Source organism: Pan paniscus, chromosome 10, assembly GCF_029289425.2.
Source record: "Pan paniscus chromosome 10, NHGRI_mPanPan1-v2.0_pri, whole genome shotgun sequence".
Taxonomy (NCBI): domain Eukaryota; kingdom Metazoa; phylum Chordata; class Mammalia; order Primates; family Hominidae; genus Pan; species Pan paniscus.
In genome coordinates, this window is record NC_073259.2 from 135,408,478 (window position 1) to 135,423,019 (window position 14,542).

Below are 14,542 nucleotides of genomic sequence, written 5' to 3' on the forward strand. Positions count from 1 at the left end.
AAAAATAAAATCCTAAGGCCCTGAAATCATCTGAATGGACCCCTCTCCTCAGCCAAGGGCATCCCAAAGTTGGTTCAGGCCATAGGGAAGCAGGTCAGACATGCCTTGTGATACCCTCCTCCCTTTTGGAATTCAGGAAAAGCTGACCAGCATTAACATCAACACAAACCTTAAGTCTGATAAGAAACATTTATAATCTATTATTTCCGAAGCTTGCTACCTGCAGGCTTCATCTTCATGACAAATCTTTCACTCCTCTATTCCTTATCATAGTAACCAGACATTCCTTTCTGTTGATTTCAGGTTGCCATTGCTTTTGGTGTTTTAGATATGAAGTCTTTGCCCATGCCTATGTCCTGAATGGTATTGCCTAGGTTTTCTTCTAGGGTTTTTATGGTTTTAGGTCTTTAGGATGGCCAGGGCAGGCGAGGGAGGGCAGGGTGGGACCAGATGGATGAACATGGCTGGGCGTGGTGGTTCACGCCTGTAATCCCAGCACTTTGGGAGGCCGAGGCGGGCAGATCATGAGATCAGGAGTTCGAGACCAGCCTGGCCAAGAGACCAGCCTGGGCAATGTGAGACCAGCCTGTGAAACCCTGTCTCTACTCTTTCAAACAATTGCCAATTAGAACATTTTAAATCTACCTATAACTTGGCCCCCCTCCCTTGACTTCGAGTTGCCGTTGCCCTGCCTTTCCAGATCTAACCAATGTACATCTTCTAGGTATTGATTGATGTATTATGCGTCCCTAAAAAGCATAAAAGCAAGCCGTACCTCGCCAACCTTAGGCACTGGGCGCATCCCTAACTTTGGCAAAATAAACTTTCTAAATTGATTGAGATCTGTCTCAGATACTTTTGAGTTCACAAATGCTGATATTCTCTTCATATCACCACAGTTTTCATTTTTCCAAATTCACATTTTCTCCCTTCCCTATATCCCAATCCACAGAATTTCCTCAGTCCACACTTTTCTTGCAGAAGCTCCATAAGATCCTTGCTATCTGTGGAGTATCCTCCTTGGGGATTGCTCGGCATTTCCTGAACTGACATGAGTGAAAATTCCACAGACTGGGGAGTGCTCCAAAAGGTGCTACTGAGGGTTCACACTGTCCTCAATGACCTGGCATATCACAAAGTCAACGCTAAGGAAAGCACATCTTTGAGGATGAGTCCATTCCTCGAGGAGTCCTGGCAACATGCATCATTAATATGGGCAGTACACCTTGGAAAACTACAATACATCTGATTTATTAAGTCCCCTCAATTTATACAGGCCAGGAGTTGAACAGAACCTGGACCTAGAATGGTGATGAAGCAGCCTCCATGTTTGGTGATTTGCAAACTCAGTATGTTCTCCTGGAGATCAAGCTTCAGTTTTCTGCCAAGAAATTCCCATATTCAGGTAGCTACAACAGTGACCATGCAGCACATAACTCCCATTTTCCAAAGTGACATATCTGTCAGGTTGGGGAGAGGGTATTCAGTATGTTTCTGTAGAGTGGAGACAATTAAGTACAGTGCATAATGGAATCCAACTCTCCAAGAGCTTGGATTTGCCTCTCTTAGGGTGGAATCTCGAGGGCAAGAGATTGAGGTCTCTACCTTGTGGGGCTCCACACCAGGCTCTCTGTAGAGGACCTGCAGAGGCAAGTCATTTGTTTGGTCCATAGTAGCATCAGCCTGCAGATACAGTCTTTCTCTAAACACCACAATTCTTGGCTCCTTTGGTAATAATGAATGCTATGGCAACGCTAAATAATGAGTCATCAATTTTATTTTGTTCCTGAGCAGATGATTGCCTGTGACTTGGCTCAGACCGTTTTAAACTCCAAATATTTAAGGCCCTTGATTTGTTTAATTAAACCTGCCAGGAGCCCCAGAACTGCCAGGAGCCTCAGCACAGGGCTGCATAAAGTTGTTAAGCTATTTCACCTTCTATCTCAGGAAAAATTAACTTCCCAAGCCCAGGAAACAGACTGTATAAAATTTCTGTTTCCTCAGGATTATTATCATTATTATTTTAAAAATTATACTTCACAGAAACAGCATTGTTTCTTTATGGAAACCATATCTGGCTTAAGGCACAGCCTCCCTGGAAGCCTTCACCAAGCTGTGATCTAAAACATGAACAAATTAACTGCTCTCTGATCTGCTCTACCATGGGAGAATACCCTAAAGGCTTTTCTGCCTACCATGAAGTTCTTAAGACTGAAACCAAGTTTCACTGAACCTCTAAACAGGAGCCAGTGGAATGGCATGAAGGACTTAGCTTAGCATTATTGTATTTATCTAAAATGAATGAATAGATTGAACCTGGAGGTTCTCTTAGCAACTTAAAGGAGAAAAGATGATTCTAAAATTTTAAATCCTTTCTCCATGAGGTCTTTGTTAGAAAAAAAAGAAAATAGGTGGGAACACTAAATTGGGTTGTTCAGACACCTGCAAAGAACAAGAAAACAAAAATGGGCTGATTTCTGGCTGAATTTAGGACCATAAATCCAGCTAATTGGAATAATAATTAAAAAAAAACAGCAGAAATGTACCATGGCTCAATTTCCTCAATTTTGATTAACCTAATATAAGGATTAACCAGTGGATAATATTATATTAGGTTAGTTGTCACATGGATGAATGTTTTTAAATAGTCATTGAGTTTCATGCATATAGGGAGTGAGGGAAGGAAGGAACATAGAAGGGAGGGAGGGAATTCTTTTTGCTGGAGATTAAAGGTCAGGGATTCCCCTTTCAAGGGAGAGGGAAGCAGCATCGCCTGCTGCAGCCGCCTGCTGATTCCAGGGAGTCTCTGCGGTCAGCTGTTTCCTCCTTCATGAGGTCATTCTGGTTTCCAGCCCTTTAGAGCATGGGATGCTCAGTCAGAACCACACCTTGGAGACAAAAGAAGGAACGACAAAAAGCTCTGAACACTTAGGACTTCTGTAGATAAATCTCCCCTTACCTTAATGACATCTGCATCGGCAGACTTGCATTCCACAGACTCAGACACATAGACCACAGAACCATCCTCCTGTACCCTCACGACTTTGACAGGAACTGAAACAGGCTTTCCAGTGAGAATGGCAGTGTTCAAAACCTCAGTGTCCTAAACAGGAGAGGAGAGGGCTGAGATCAGCAAATGCGCACATCACTGGGGCAAGAGGGAGAGGGGTGTCCACCAAGCTCCCTACTGCCTTCATTCTCATTCTGTAATTTAGACAGTTGTCCAGAGGGATGAAGCCACGAAGCACACACAAAATGGAAGGTTCCAAACAATTGGATGGCATTCCATCCCAGACTGAGATATCAAACCTGATGGTTGGTTGGAATGTCTTCTCAGTACCCAGGTGCAGGGTCATTCTCCCTCTCCCTGACCTCTTCTCCCTTACTCCACCCCCCGCCACCCTCTGTCTCACAGACTCACACATAGCATACGAGTTCCTTTCAGTATTTTCAAATCTTGGCTCAAGGATCATTTGGGAAGTGACTACCTATTTTCTGGACTTATTAACATAGTGAACATAGACTTCATTGTGTTTTTAAATTAGGAAAGACAACAGCAGAAACAACAAAAGAGCACTAGTCGAACATTACAAATCTCTGCACACCCAAGCTGACTGCCACACCCCATCTCCTTGACACCTCCAGAACCCCCAGAGATCTCCCTCCAAACCCAGGTACTTCTACTCACAAAGTGGTTAGTTTATTTCTTCCTCTGATGATCTCTTCGAGGTTCTGTAGTTTTTATCATGATAATTTATCTCAAATCTGTCTACATCCTTCATCCACTCTACCAACTCCCACATTAAGCCATAATCTCTCACGTGGACAACTGATTTCTCTGTGTCTCCTTACAACCAAGATGTTCTTTTAAATATTTACATATATACATACATACATACATACATACATACATACATATATATACACACACATATATACATATATATATAATTCAGATTATTTATTTTAGCTGAAAACAAGTTAAAAGCATTCAGCTTCTCATAAGGTAAAATCCAAACCTGCTGACATGGAGTGATGCATCCTCAGCCCCCCTCTCTAGCTCTGTCTTGCTCCCTTCTCTCTGTCCGTCACTGCAGTCTTCTTAGTTCTTCCAACAGCACAATCTAAATTCTGTCTTCTGAGCTTTCAAATGCAGAGCCCTCCACCTAAACACACCTGGCTGTGCTTTCATCCTTCAGATCTCTGCATGTATGTCCACTGCTCAGGAAAAGGACGTGTCTGTCTGCTCTTGGTGTGAGTTAAGACACTCCTATTACTAGGTTTCAAGGTATTTCCCTGCATGGTTGTTACCAAAATTATAATTATATAATAACTTTTATGTTTATGATATTTACCATTTAGACACAATAGACTCTACACTCCACAAGGGCATGAGACATCTCTGTGCTGAAAACCCAGGATGATATCTGGTGTGTGAAAAGCAGAGCAGTAGACAGAGCACATGTATGGGCTCTGGGAATGAGAACGCCTGGTTTTGAAATCAGCCTGCCCTCTGTTTCAGTGAAGATTGTGTGTATGTGTGTTGGGGGTTGGGGGATGAACATAAGAGATTACATTTTGGCCTGTGTTCTCTGCATTCTTGTGCCCTTTGCTTCTCCTGATTCTGGTTACCCTGTTGATTTACATGTCCAAGCCCTGACAGTAAATCACAATTATAAAAGCATTTTCTCTAACTCCTTCTTTGTGCTTTACAATGACCACTTCAGCAAAGCTCTGCTTAACTACAACTGTTATTTTGTTACCTTAAGTAAGTCTACTTATATGGCTAAATTAAAATTTAATAAAGCTTCAAGTTGCCACAGAACCAGCAAGCAAATGACAGCTGTTCAATAAATTTAAAACCTAAACCTGATTAGATGGCCACATTGAGAGAAATACTCCAGAGGAAAAGCATAGAACTATTGAAACTCAAGTCCACGTTAATGCCTTATTTAAACATGAATAAACTCTTTTGTGGGGTTTTGCTGTGAATTGGCTTGTGCCTTGGTGACTGCAGTGAGCAGTGAGAGTCTTAGCTGTAGGCTCCGGCTGCCTCCCAGTCCTTTGGTCAGGCCCCATGGATGGACAGATGAATGGATGGATGGATAGATGGAGACGGAGAGAGGCAGAGCAGAGCAAGATAGAAGGAAAACCAAAGCAGAAAAACAGATGAAGAAGGAGGAAGGTATCGGGGAACCCACCCCCAATATTTCAACGTAGGTTCTTTCTATTTTCCATAAGTGTCGGCCAGCTGAGAAATGAAGAGAAAGAGTACAAAGAGAGGAATTTTACAGCTGGGCCACCGGGGGTGACATTGCATATCGGTAGGACCATGATGCCCATCCGAGCCTCAAAACCAGCAGGTTTTTATTAAGGATTTCAAAAGGGGAGAGGGTGTACAAACAGAGAGTAGGTCACAAAGATCACATGCTTCAGAGGGCAAAAAGCAGAACAAAGATCAAGATCACATGCTTCTGAGGAAATAGGACAAAGGGCAAAGGCAGACTCCTGATAAGGGTCTATGTTCAGTGGTGCACGTATTGTCTTGATAAACATCTTAACAAAAAACAGGGTTTGAGAGCAGAGAACCGGTCTGACCAAAAATTTACCAGGATGGAGTTTCCCAATCCTAATAAGGCTGAGGGTACTACAGGAGACCAGGGCGTATCTCAGTCCTTATCTCAACCGCATAAGACAGACACACCCAGAGCGGCCGTTTATAGACCTCCCTCCAGGAGTGCATTCCTTTCCCAGAGTATTAATATTAATTTTCCTTGCTAGGAAAAGAATTTAGCAATATCTTCCCTACTTGCACATCCATTTATAGGCTCTCTGCAAGAAGAAAAATATGGCTCTTTTTGCGTGACCCCACAGGCAGTCAGACCTTATGGTTGCCTTCCCTTGTTCTCTAAAAATCGCTGTTATACTGTTCTTTTTCAAGGTGCACTGATTTCATATTGTTCAAACACACATGTTTTACAATCAATTTGTGCAGTTAACACAATTATAGTGGTCCTGAGGTGACGTACATCTTCAGCTTATGCAGATAACAGGATTAAGAAATTAAAGTAAGACAGGCGTAAGAAATTATAAGAGTATTATTTGGGAAGTGGTAAATGTCCATGGAATCTTCACAATTTATGTTCCTCTGCTGCGGCTCCAGCCAGTCCCTCCATTCGAGGTCCCTGACTTCCCACAATAGGGAAGGAGAAGGGGTGAGAGAGAGAAAGCAGATATCCGTATAAAGAGACCATATAAGCTTAAATGATTCAGAAATAGACAATCAGAGAGAGAGAGAGAGAGAAAGAGAGAGAGAGAACAGCTGGGAAATAAACTGAGGAAAAGCATAAGGATAGAGACACTTAGTGAGAAGGAAATGGAGAAAGGCAGAGAGCTACGCAGGCAGCGACAGGGAGGCAGCCAGGCTGAAAATGGCAGGTGGAAAATCAGAGGTAGCAAGCAAACAAGAACAAAGAAATGGAGAGAAAGGTCTTGACATCTCACAAGTCAGAGACCTCGGTGCTCTGAAAAAATTGAATAGCCTTTGGCTTCATGAAAGGAATGCAGGTGCAGTCAAAGCCTATTGATGGGTGTGTTCTGTGATTGTTCAGCTGAAGCTGAGGTAGCTCCGGCCCATTACTGAGGCTCCTCTTCATAATGACAGGACACTGGGAAGAGCAACCCCCCAAATGAGGAGCACCTCAGGGATTTGCTACAATGTCATATCCACTGAGATTTTCTGTTGGCCACAGACTCAGGGGACTAATCTGTCTCATAAACATAGATGCAGAAGTCCTCAACAAAATGTTAACCAAATCCACAATGTATAAAAAGAATTATACATCACAGCCAAGGGGAATTAATCCTAGGTATGCTTGTCTGGTTCAACATTAAAAAATCAATTAATGTAATACATTACAATAGGTTAAAAAAGAAAAAATATCACATGCTTATAGCAACAGATGCAGAAAAGGCATATGAAAAAATTCAACACTCGTTCATAATTTGCATACAAACACAAAAATACTGTTGGTATGCTAGGAATAGAGGGGGACTTCCTCAACTCAATAAAGAATATATACATAAAACCTATAGCTAACATTATACTTAATGGTGAGAAACCAGAAGCTTTCCCCCTAAGATCAGGAACAAGGCAAGGATGCACACTCTCACCACTGCTTTTCAGTTTCACACTGGAATTTCTAGCTAGCACAGTACGAAAAGAAAATGAAATAAAGGAAATCAGATTGGGAAGGAAGAAGTTAAACTTTGTTTACAGATGACACAATTATCTATGTAGAAAATCTGAAAGAATCAACCAAAAGTGAACAAAAAAGAATACTGGAACTAATAGGCAATTATAATAACATTGCAGGATATAAGGTTAATATACAAATTTCAGTAAGTTTCCTACAAACCAGCAGTGAACAGGTGGAATGTGAAATTAAAAACATAATACTATTTGCATTAGCACCCCCAAAAATGTAATACTTGGGTACAAATCTAACAAGATATGTATGAGATCTTTATGAGGAAAACTGCAAAATTTTGATGAAAAAAAAGAACTACATCAATGGAGAGATATTTCATGTTCATGTACAGAAAGATTCAGTATTGTCAGGATGTCAGTTCTTCTGTCAGGATGTCAGATTTAATGTAATCCCAATGAAAATGCCAGCAAGTTATTTTGAGGATATCCACAAATTGATGCTAAAGTTTATATGGAGAGGCAAAAGACCCAAAATAGTTAACACAATATTGAAGGAAAAGAATAAAGTTGGAGAACTGACAATGCTTGACCTCAAGCGTTAATATAAAGCTACAGTAATCAAGATAGTGTGGTATTGGCAAAATAATAGACAAATAGATCAATAGAACAGATCAGATACCCAGTAAATGGATACACATCAATATAGTCAACTGAACTATGACAAACAAGCAAAGGAAATACCATTAAAAATGATAGTCTTTTCAATAAAAGTTGCTCGAACAACTGAGCATCCACATGCAAAAAATGAATCCAGACACAGACTTTACACCCTTTTTAAAATTAACTCAAGATGAATCACAGACCTAAATATAAAATCCAAACGTATAAAGTTCCTAGAAGGTAACACAGAAGAAAATCAACATAATGTTGGGTTTGCCTATGACTTTTTATATATAACACCAAAGGAATGATCCAAGAAAGAAAAAGTTAATAAAATAGACTTTATTAAATTTTTTTAAAAAATCTGTTCCGTGAAAGACACTGTTACGGGAATACAATAATAAGCCACAGACTGGGAGAGAATATTTGCAAAATGCCTGTATGAAAAAATATTATTGCACAAATTATACAAAGAACTATTAAAACTCAAGGATAAGAAAACAACCCAATTAGAAAATGGGCCCAATATCTTAAAAGACACCTCACCAGAGAGGATATACATATGTCAAATAAGCACATGAAAAGATTTTCCACATCACATGTCATCAGGGAAATGAAAGCAAAAGCAACAATTAGATACCACTTCACACCTATTAGAATAGCAAAAATCCAAAACACTGACAACACCAAATACTGGTGAGGATGTGGGGCAATAGGAACTCTCATTTATTGCTAGGGGGAATGAAAATGGTACAGCCACTTTGGAAGAGAGTTTTGTGGTTTCTTATAAAGCTAAACATTTTCTTATCATATAACCCAGCAGTTGTGCCTCTTGGCATTTACCCAAAGGAGTTGAAAATGTACATCACAGAAAAACCTACAGGGATGTTTATGGCAGCTTAACTCATAATTGCCCAAACTTGGAAGCAATCAAGGTGTCCTTTGGTAGGTGAAGGGACAAATAAACTGGTATATCCGGACAATGATAATGAGCACTAAAAGGAAATGAACTGTGAAGCCATGTCTCCAAGTATGGACGAAACGATGCATATTACTAAGTGAAAGAAGCTAGCCTGGAAAAGCTACATAACATACAGTTCCAAATATATGATGTTCTGGAAAAGGCAAAACTATGGAGACAGTAAAGAGATCAGTGGTTGCCAGGGGTTTCAAAAAGGAAGGGATGAAGAGGATGAGCATAGAGGATTTTTAGGGCAATGAAAATTAATACAACTCTCATTTCCTTTCCTGAATCATAGTACTTATTAGCCTATAAATCTTAGGAGGACTCAGAGCTTTTGCATTAGTGCATTTCACGCTGCTGATAAAGACATATCGGAGACTGGGTAATTTACAAAAGAAAGAAGTTTAATTGGACTCACAGGTTCACGCAGTTGGGGAGGCCTCACAATCATGGCAGAAGGCAAGGAGAAGCAAGTCACATTTTACATGGATGGCAAGAGGCAAAAAGAGCTTGTGCAGAGGAACTCCTCTTTTTAGAACCATCAGATCTCATGAGACTTATTCACTATCAGGAGAACAGCACAGGAAAGACTTGCTGCCATGAGACAATTGCCTCCCACTGGGTCCCTGCCACAACACGTGGGAATTCAAGTTGAGATATGGGTGGCAACACAGCCAAACCATATCAGCTTTCATTTGTGCCTTTGAAAAGTTAGTCCAGAAAATAATATTAGCCCGTTTTCATGGGAAATGAGGGAGTTAACTTTGCTGTTCCAACAAGTACTTCTCTCCAATCCAATGCCGTCAAAGGCACTTCTCCGGGATGTGCCATTGGCTAAAAAGTAGGGTGGAAAGGGATTGATGGTCCGAGACAGCAATTTATAACACCGTGCCAGGCCATCCATGATGTTGGGATGGATGGTGACTCTGCCAGCTTCTGGAACAGAATGAAAATGAGAATATTTATGCCGACATGGGAGCAGGAACCCAAATGCAGCTAAGTGATTTCTTGTCAGGTAACTTCCTGTGCAAGGGGGCACCCATTGAGCAGTGTGGACTTTTGATTTGAGCTAATACTATTACCAGTAGGGGGAAAAACCCATCCTCTTACTTGATACTTGAATTTAAGGAGTTGCTTTCGATATCAGGAGGCAGAAGAAGCATGACTGAACGTTAGAGAGTTACTGAACTCAGTGATTTAGATGGTAACGTTCAGGGTTCTTTCTCACTGATGTCCAGAGCTGATGTAATTTCAACATTTATTTGTTTTGATAAATTTTGGAAATTATTTTTGAATGGTCAGAATCCCAAACAGAGAGAGGAAAGAGTGACTTATTAAAAATTTCAAGGAAGATGAACACTGGCTATGCTCAGACACCTAAGGTCAGATAAACACTGGCCCTAAATCTGCTCTCTCTTCTGTCCAGGGAACTTGACCCCTGACCTGGCTCTGACTACTTCCAGCTGGAGCTGACCCCACCCCCTGCTCCTGAGATGCATTCGGGGACCCAAGCCAGCAGCCAATCAGCACCTGGCATTCCTTGGGCCCCAGTGATTGGTTCATGGTCTGGCACATGACCACAGCTGGACCAATCAGATGGGGCTTCCTGTAGCTGGGAAAGCACAGCCTCCCTGACCCCAGGTCCTCGGCAAGCCCCAGGTCTGATGCTGGCAGCGGCCTCTGACTTGGGAGTGACTTCCTCGCATCAAGAAGCGGGAGCCCAGAGAGGCTGGCAGTGCCAGGTTCAAACTTAGAGCCATGGGCTCCCAGTCCTTTCCACTGGGTTCTTTCTCACACGTGGAGCCGCCTACAGGTTCCCGTCTCATCTAATTTTCAGGTGGACTCGGGAACAAGGACGGGCTGAATTCAGCTACCGCCTCATTTAATGTGGAGCCGTCATTCAGGACGTGCGTCTCCATCGGAGACAAAGCCAGCCTTCCTGTGCGTGGCATAGCGGGAGCCCCAGTCTACATAACTGACTCCAGCAATTTCCTCTCCTAACCACACCTGCCACTCTCCTCCCTACCCTGAAAGTAATAGGACTCAGCTTCCACAGCCACCACGCCGTTCACACTACCTTCATGTCAAGAGGGTCACAGCATCCCCGTGAGGTCAGCAGGGAAGGTCCCAGCATCCCCATCACACAGAGGAGGAAGCTGAGGCCAGGAGGGCGTCTGGCCGGTTCAAGATTACAAAATCTTCCCAGGGCAAGAACCTGCATCTTCTCTATTCTAGGTAAATATTTCTGTTGGGGAATTATTATTATTTCTCTTAATAAAAAGTAAGACGTACTGTTTCCCAACACTGCACCTGCGCTACAGCACTGTAGCAAAGGGAACAAACTTTAGGATCATTCTTGACCTAGAATTCTGGGCCTACCACTAACCAGGTGACCTTGTGTGAGATGCCATTTTATTACTTGAAAATAGGGCTTATATTCTTACAGTAGTGTCAGGATGGAATGCCAGAGTCTACGTAAACTCAGACACACTATCCTTGTCCTTCTGAGCCTTTACATTTGCAGTTCCCTCTACCTGGCACCCTCTACCCTCAGATCTCGGCATGCCTCGTCCCTCTTTTGTGCAGGTTTCAGCACCAACACCACTTCCTCTGACAGGTCTTCCCAGATCCTTTCTCTAGAGTCCTTCAGCCCACCCACACCCAGCCATCTCTCTACTCCCTTACCTCCTATCTTTTTTTCATGACGTCTGTCCCCATCTCATTGCCAGACTTAAATCACATCGATTTTTCTGCATGATTGTCTGTTTCCTCCACTAGAATGTCAGCTTTGTGCGGCCAGGGCCAGCTCCCTTCCTCCCTCCTCCCGTTCACCACTGTATGCCCAGTACTTAGTGTCTGGCATGTAGTAGATGCATAGCAAAGATTGGTTGAAAGTTTGAATTCATGAACTAATGAACTGCTTAACACAGTTCCTGGCCTCGAGTACATGTTCAACAAGTGGTAATAGTTATTATAAGTAATAATACTACTTTGCCTCTTCCTCAGAGGACGAGGTCTTAGTCCTGGTAAAATATATAGGGACCCACTTATGTTAAATGGTTCCTGTTCACCCACCATGTCTCTGCAGCAGTAGGCAGCCCTGGCCTGTACTTGAGAAGTTAGTAGTACTCTCTAAACGGAGCTCCATCTTGGCAGGTAACCCACAAGCTTCCTAAGGACCTTTGCATGAGAGGGGCACTCGGGAGCTTTGGCTTTTCACATCCTGTGCCCTGATGACACAGAGATAGTCCCAAGCTTCTCAGGACCCTCTTGCCTTGCAGCCAGCAACTGTGTATTCCAAACTGCCCTGGGTAAGCTCCATCATCCACTGTTCTACAGTGCTATTTAGGACCCAGAACGAGTGGCCTCGTCCACAACTGGGGAGGGCCTGCACGGGTCTTTCATGTGCATCGTCTGACACTGTTGATGAGGGCATCATTCTCTAATCCAGCTATCCCCTGCTCCCTGTGCTTAGGGAAATGAATTTCAAAGCCAGGACTGCTGGTGGCTTCCTCATAAATGGGCAGTTCCAGGCTCTGGGCCATTCTTGGTCCTGAGAAGCCACAACAGTGACCAACCTATATTCTTTGGTTCCAGACCTTAATGAACTGTCAGGATTTAGAAAGCCCAAATATTCACAGAAGAGCAGATATCATTTTCTGGGTGGTTAAGTGGGCCCACCAAAGTATCCTTGTTTTCACTAAACTACTACAAATGTCAAAAGAGCCTGAATCTTTTATCAAGCTGTCAGTCCTCACTCTTTCCTTTCCCTGCCTTGCCCCACATCAGAACCCACAAGCAAAAAAAGTCTGTGCACTGCTTCTCGTGGTGCTGGCATGAAGTTTGAACCACGTATGTCCTGGCAACACAAGGAAGCCCCATCCTAACCAGCATATAACCCAAGCTGGCCATCTGTTTCTGTGTTCCCAAAACATTTATGCAGCTGCTTGTAAGCCTGCCCTGATCTCCTCTGAAAACTTTGTTATGTGGTAAATCTTGTTATTCCTTCCTGCTTTGTGTGTGTTGGTGGAGGTGGAGGGAGGTGGGGGTGCAACCAGCGCCATTGCCTTAATTTTAGGAAAGTGATGGGTTTCTCACTTCCACTGTTGGGTCAAAGGGCTACTATATGTCTGTTAAAAAGGGATACTGGAAAATGTTAGAATTATTAAATACACAGTACAATCCAAAGGAGTGTCTGTTCTTTACCAATCATAAAGGTTGAAAGACAATTAAAGTTTTCTCTCTACATGCTTCAGTTTTATTTAACACTGGGCTTGTTCACTGTGTGAACTCGTAGTACCTTCTGGGATGATTCTTCTCAACCTGGGGACACCCTCAGCCTTCACGGCTTTCCTTGTAAGACTCCACCAGACCTGAACTATCCAACCTCTGATGCAGTGTTCCTCTCAATGTTCAGAGCTTCCCCCGAGCCCCAGCAGACCTGCCCATACACCCACTCTCTGCTCTCATAACACCCGAGACTGGCCTGGTAGTGACTGCACTACCACAGTAGCCAGAATTGCACTCACATCGTCAAGTGTGTTCTTGGTTGCTTCGTGTCAGCCTTCTGTTGGATCATAGGGACGGGACTCTTTGTTCCTTTTGCTCTCCATTCCATCCTGCAGCGCAGCCCTGGGACTGGCGTCTACTAGATGCTCATTTAACATTCATTAAATGTTGTTGAATGAATGACTGTTCTGGGCCACTGCAGGAAATAGTACATTCCCTAAAGGGTATTGAGTGCAGAGAAGCTGCACTCTTTAGGGACTTGGGAGCTTTGGCTCTTCAGGGACTCGGAAGCTTTGGCTTTTCAGATCCTGTGCCCCAATGACATAGAGATGGTCCCTAAAGAGCTTATGCAAATTAGAAAATAGTGCCTTTTCCATCCCTGACAAAATTGTCCTTATATATCAATTTGGGTAGAACAAGACACTTTCTTGCCATCTTTTGTACAGCTCTCCTACTAAATTCATACATCTACAATGTCTAGGATGTGAATTACATTGCCTTAAACATGTCCATGGGCAGTACACAACCTGCACAACCTTACTCAGCAGTCCTGAGTGTGTTCAGACAGGCTTAGGCTGGGCGGCCACTCAATTGGGACAGAACCTGATCCTACTGCAGACAGGCTGGATGGCCCTGTGCCCCTCCACTGACCTCTACTGGAGGAATGTGCTCATAATTCCCCAAGCCATCCCTATGTGGCTTTATCTACTGAGACATTTTACATTCTAAAACTGTAAAATGGATTTCAAGTAAAATCACACAAAGTAGCTACTAGCTAGACGTTCATCCACATCGTGAGGTTAACCCATCATCCAAAAAGCAGATGCCACAAATCTTTTAGGGAAATACAACAGTGACATTCTGGGAAAAGTGAGCTGAGCAAAGGGAGGAAGCCCCTTCTGGTGAGGGAAGGCATGGGGAGGATCCAGGGAGTATGATGAGGTGGCTTTTGCAAGCCGACTTTTGGTTTTCCTAGGATGGGATTGCATCATACAATGACTCTCTGGGGTCAGAACTGTGCCTTGTCTAGATCACAGCTCCAAACTATGCTGCCCCCATGACGTGATTAGACACGGAGCGAGGCTACGGCAGCTCCACCCCTGCCCTCCCCAAAGCTCAGACCATAGGGCACCCCGCTCTTCATCTCTCCTGAGAAAATGTGCAGTCATTCACGGTGACCCGTGAGCCTCTAGGGACCC

At 43.2% G+C, this 14,542-nt stretch overlaps 1 protein-coding gene across 9 annotated transcripts in view; it reads right to left on the bottom strand.

The window, feature by feature from the left end:
* Positions 1 to 14,542, bottom strand: part of LOC117975245 (transmembrane protein 132B-like) — a 62,716-nt gene that overhangs the window by 22,800 nt on the left and 25,374 nt on the right. For 6 of the 9 annotated variants that reach the window (XR_004665506.2, XR_004665505.2, XR_004665504.2 and 3 more), the window contains one exon: positions 2,960 to 3,103. Coding sequence is in view for 1 of the 9 variants with exons in the window: in XM_034934830.2 (XP_034790721.1) it covers positions 2,960 to 3,103 (144 nt within the window). In the remaining 8 variants the exon portion in view is untranslated. Of the gene's footprint in view, positions 1 to 1,605; positions 1,692 to 2,959; positions 3,104 to 14,542 lie in introns of those variants that run through there. The other 3 variants (XR_008620547.1, XR_008620545.1, XR_008620546.1) reach the window with 2 other exon arrangements.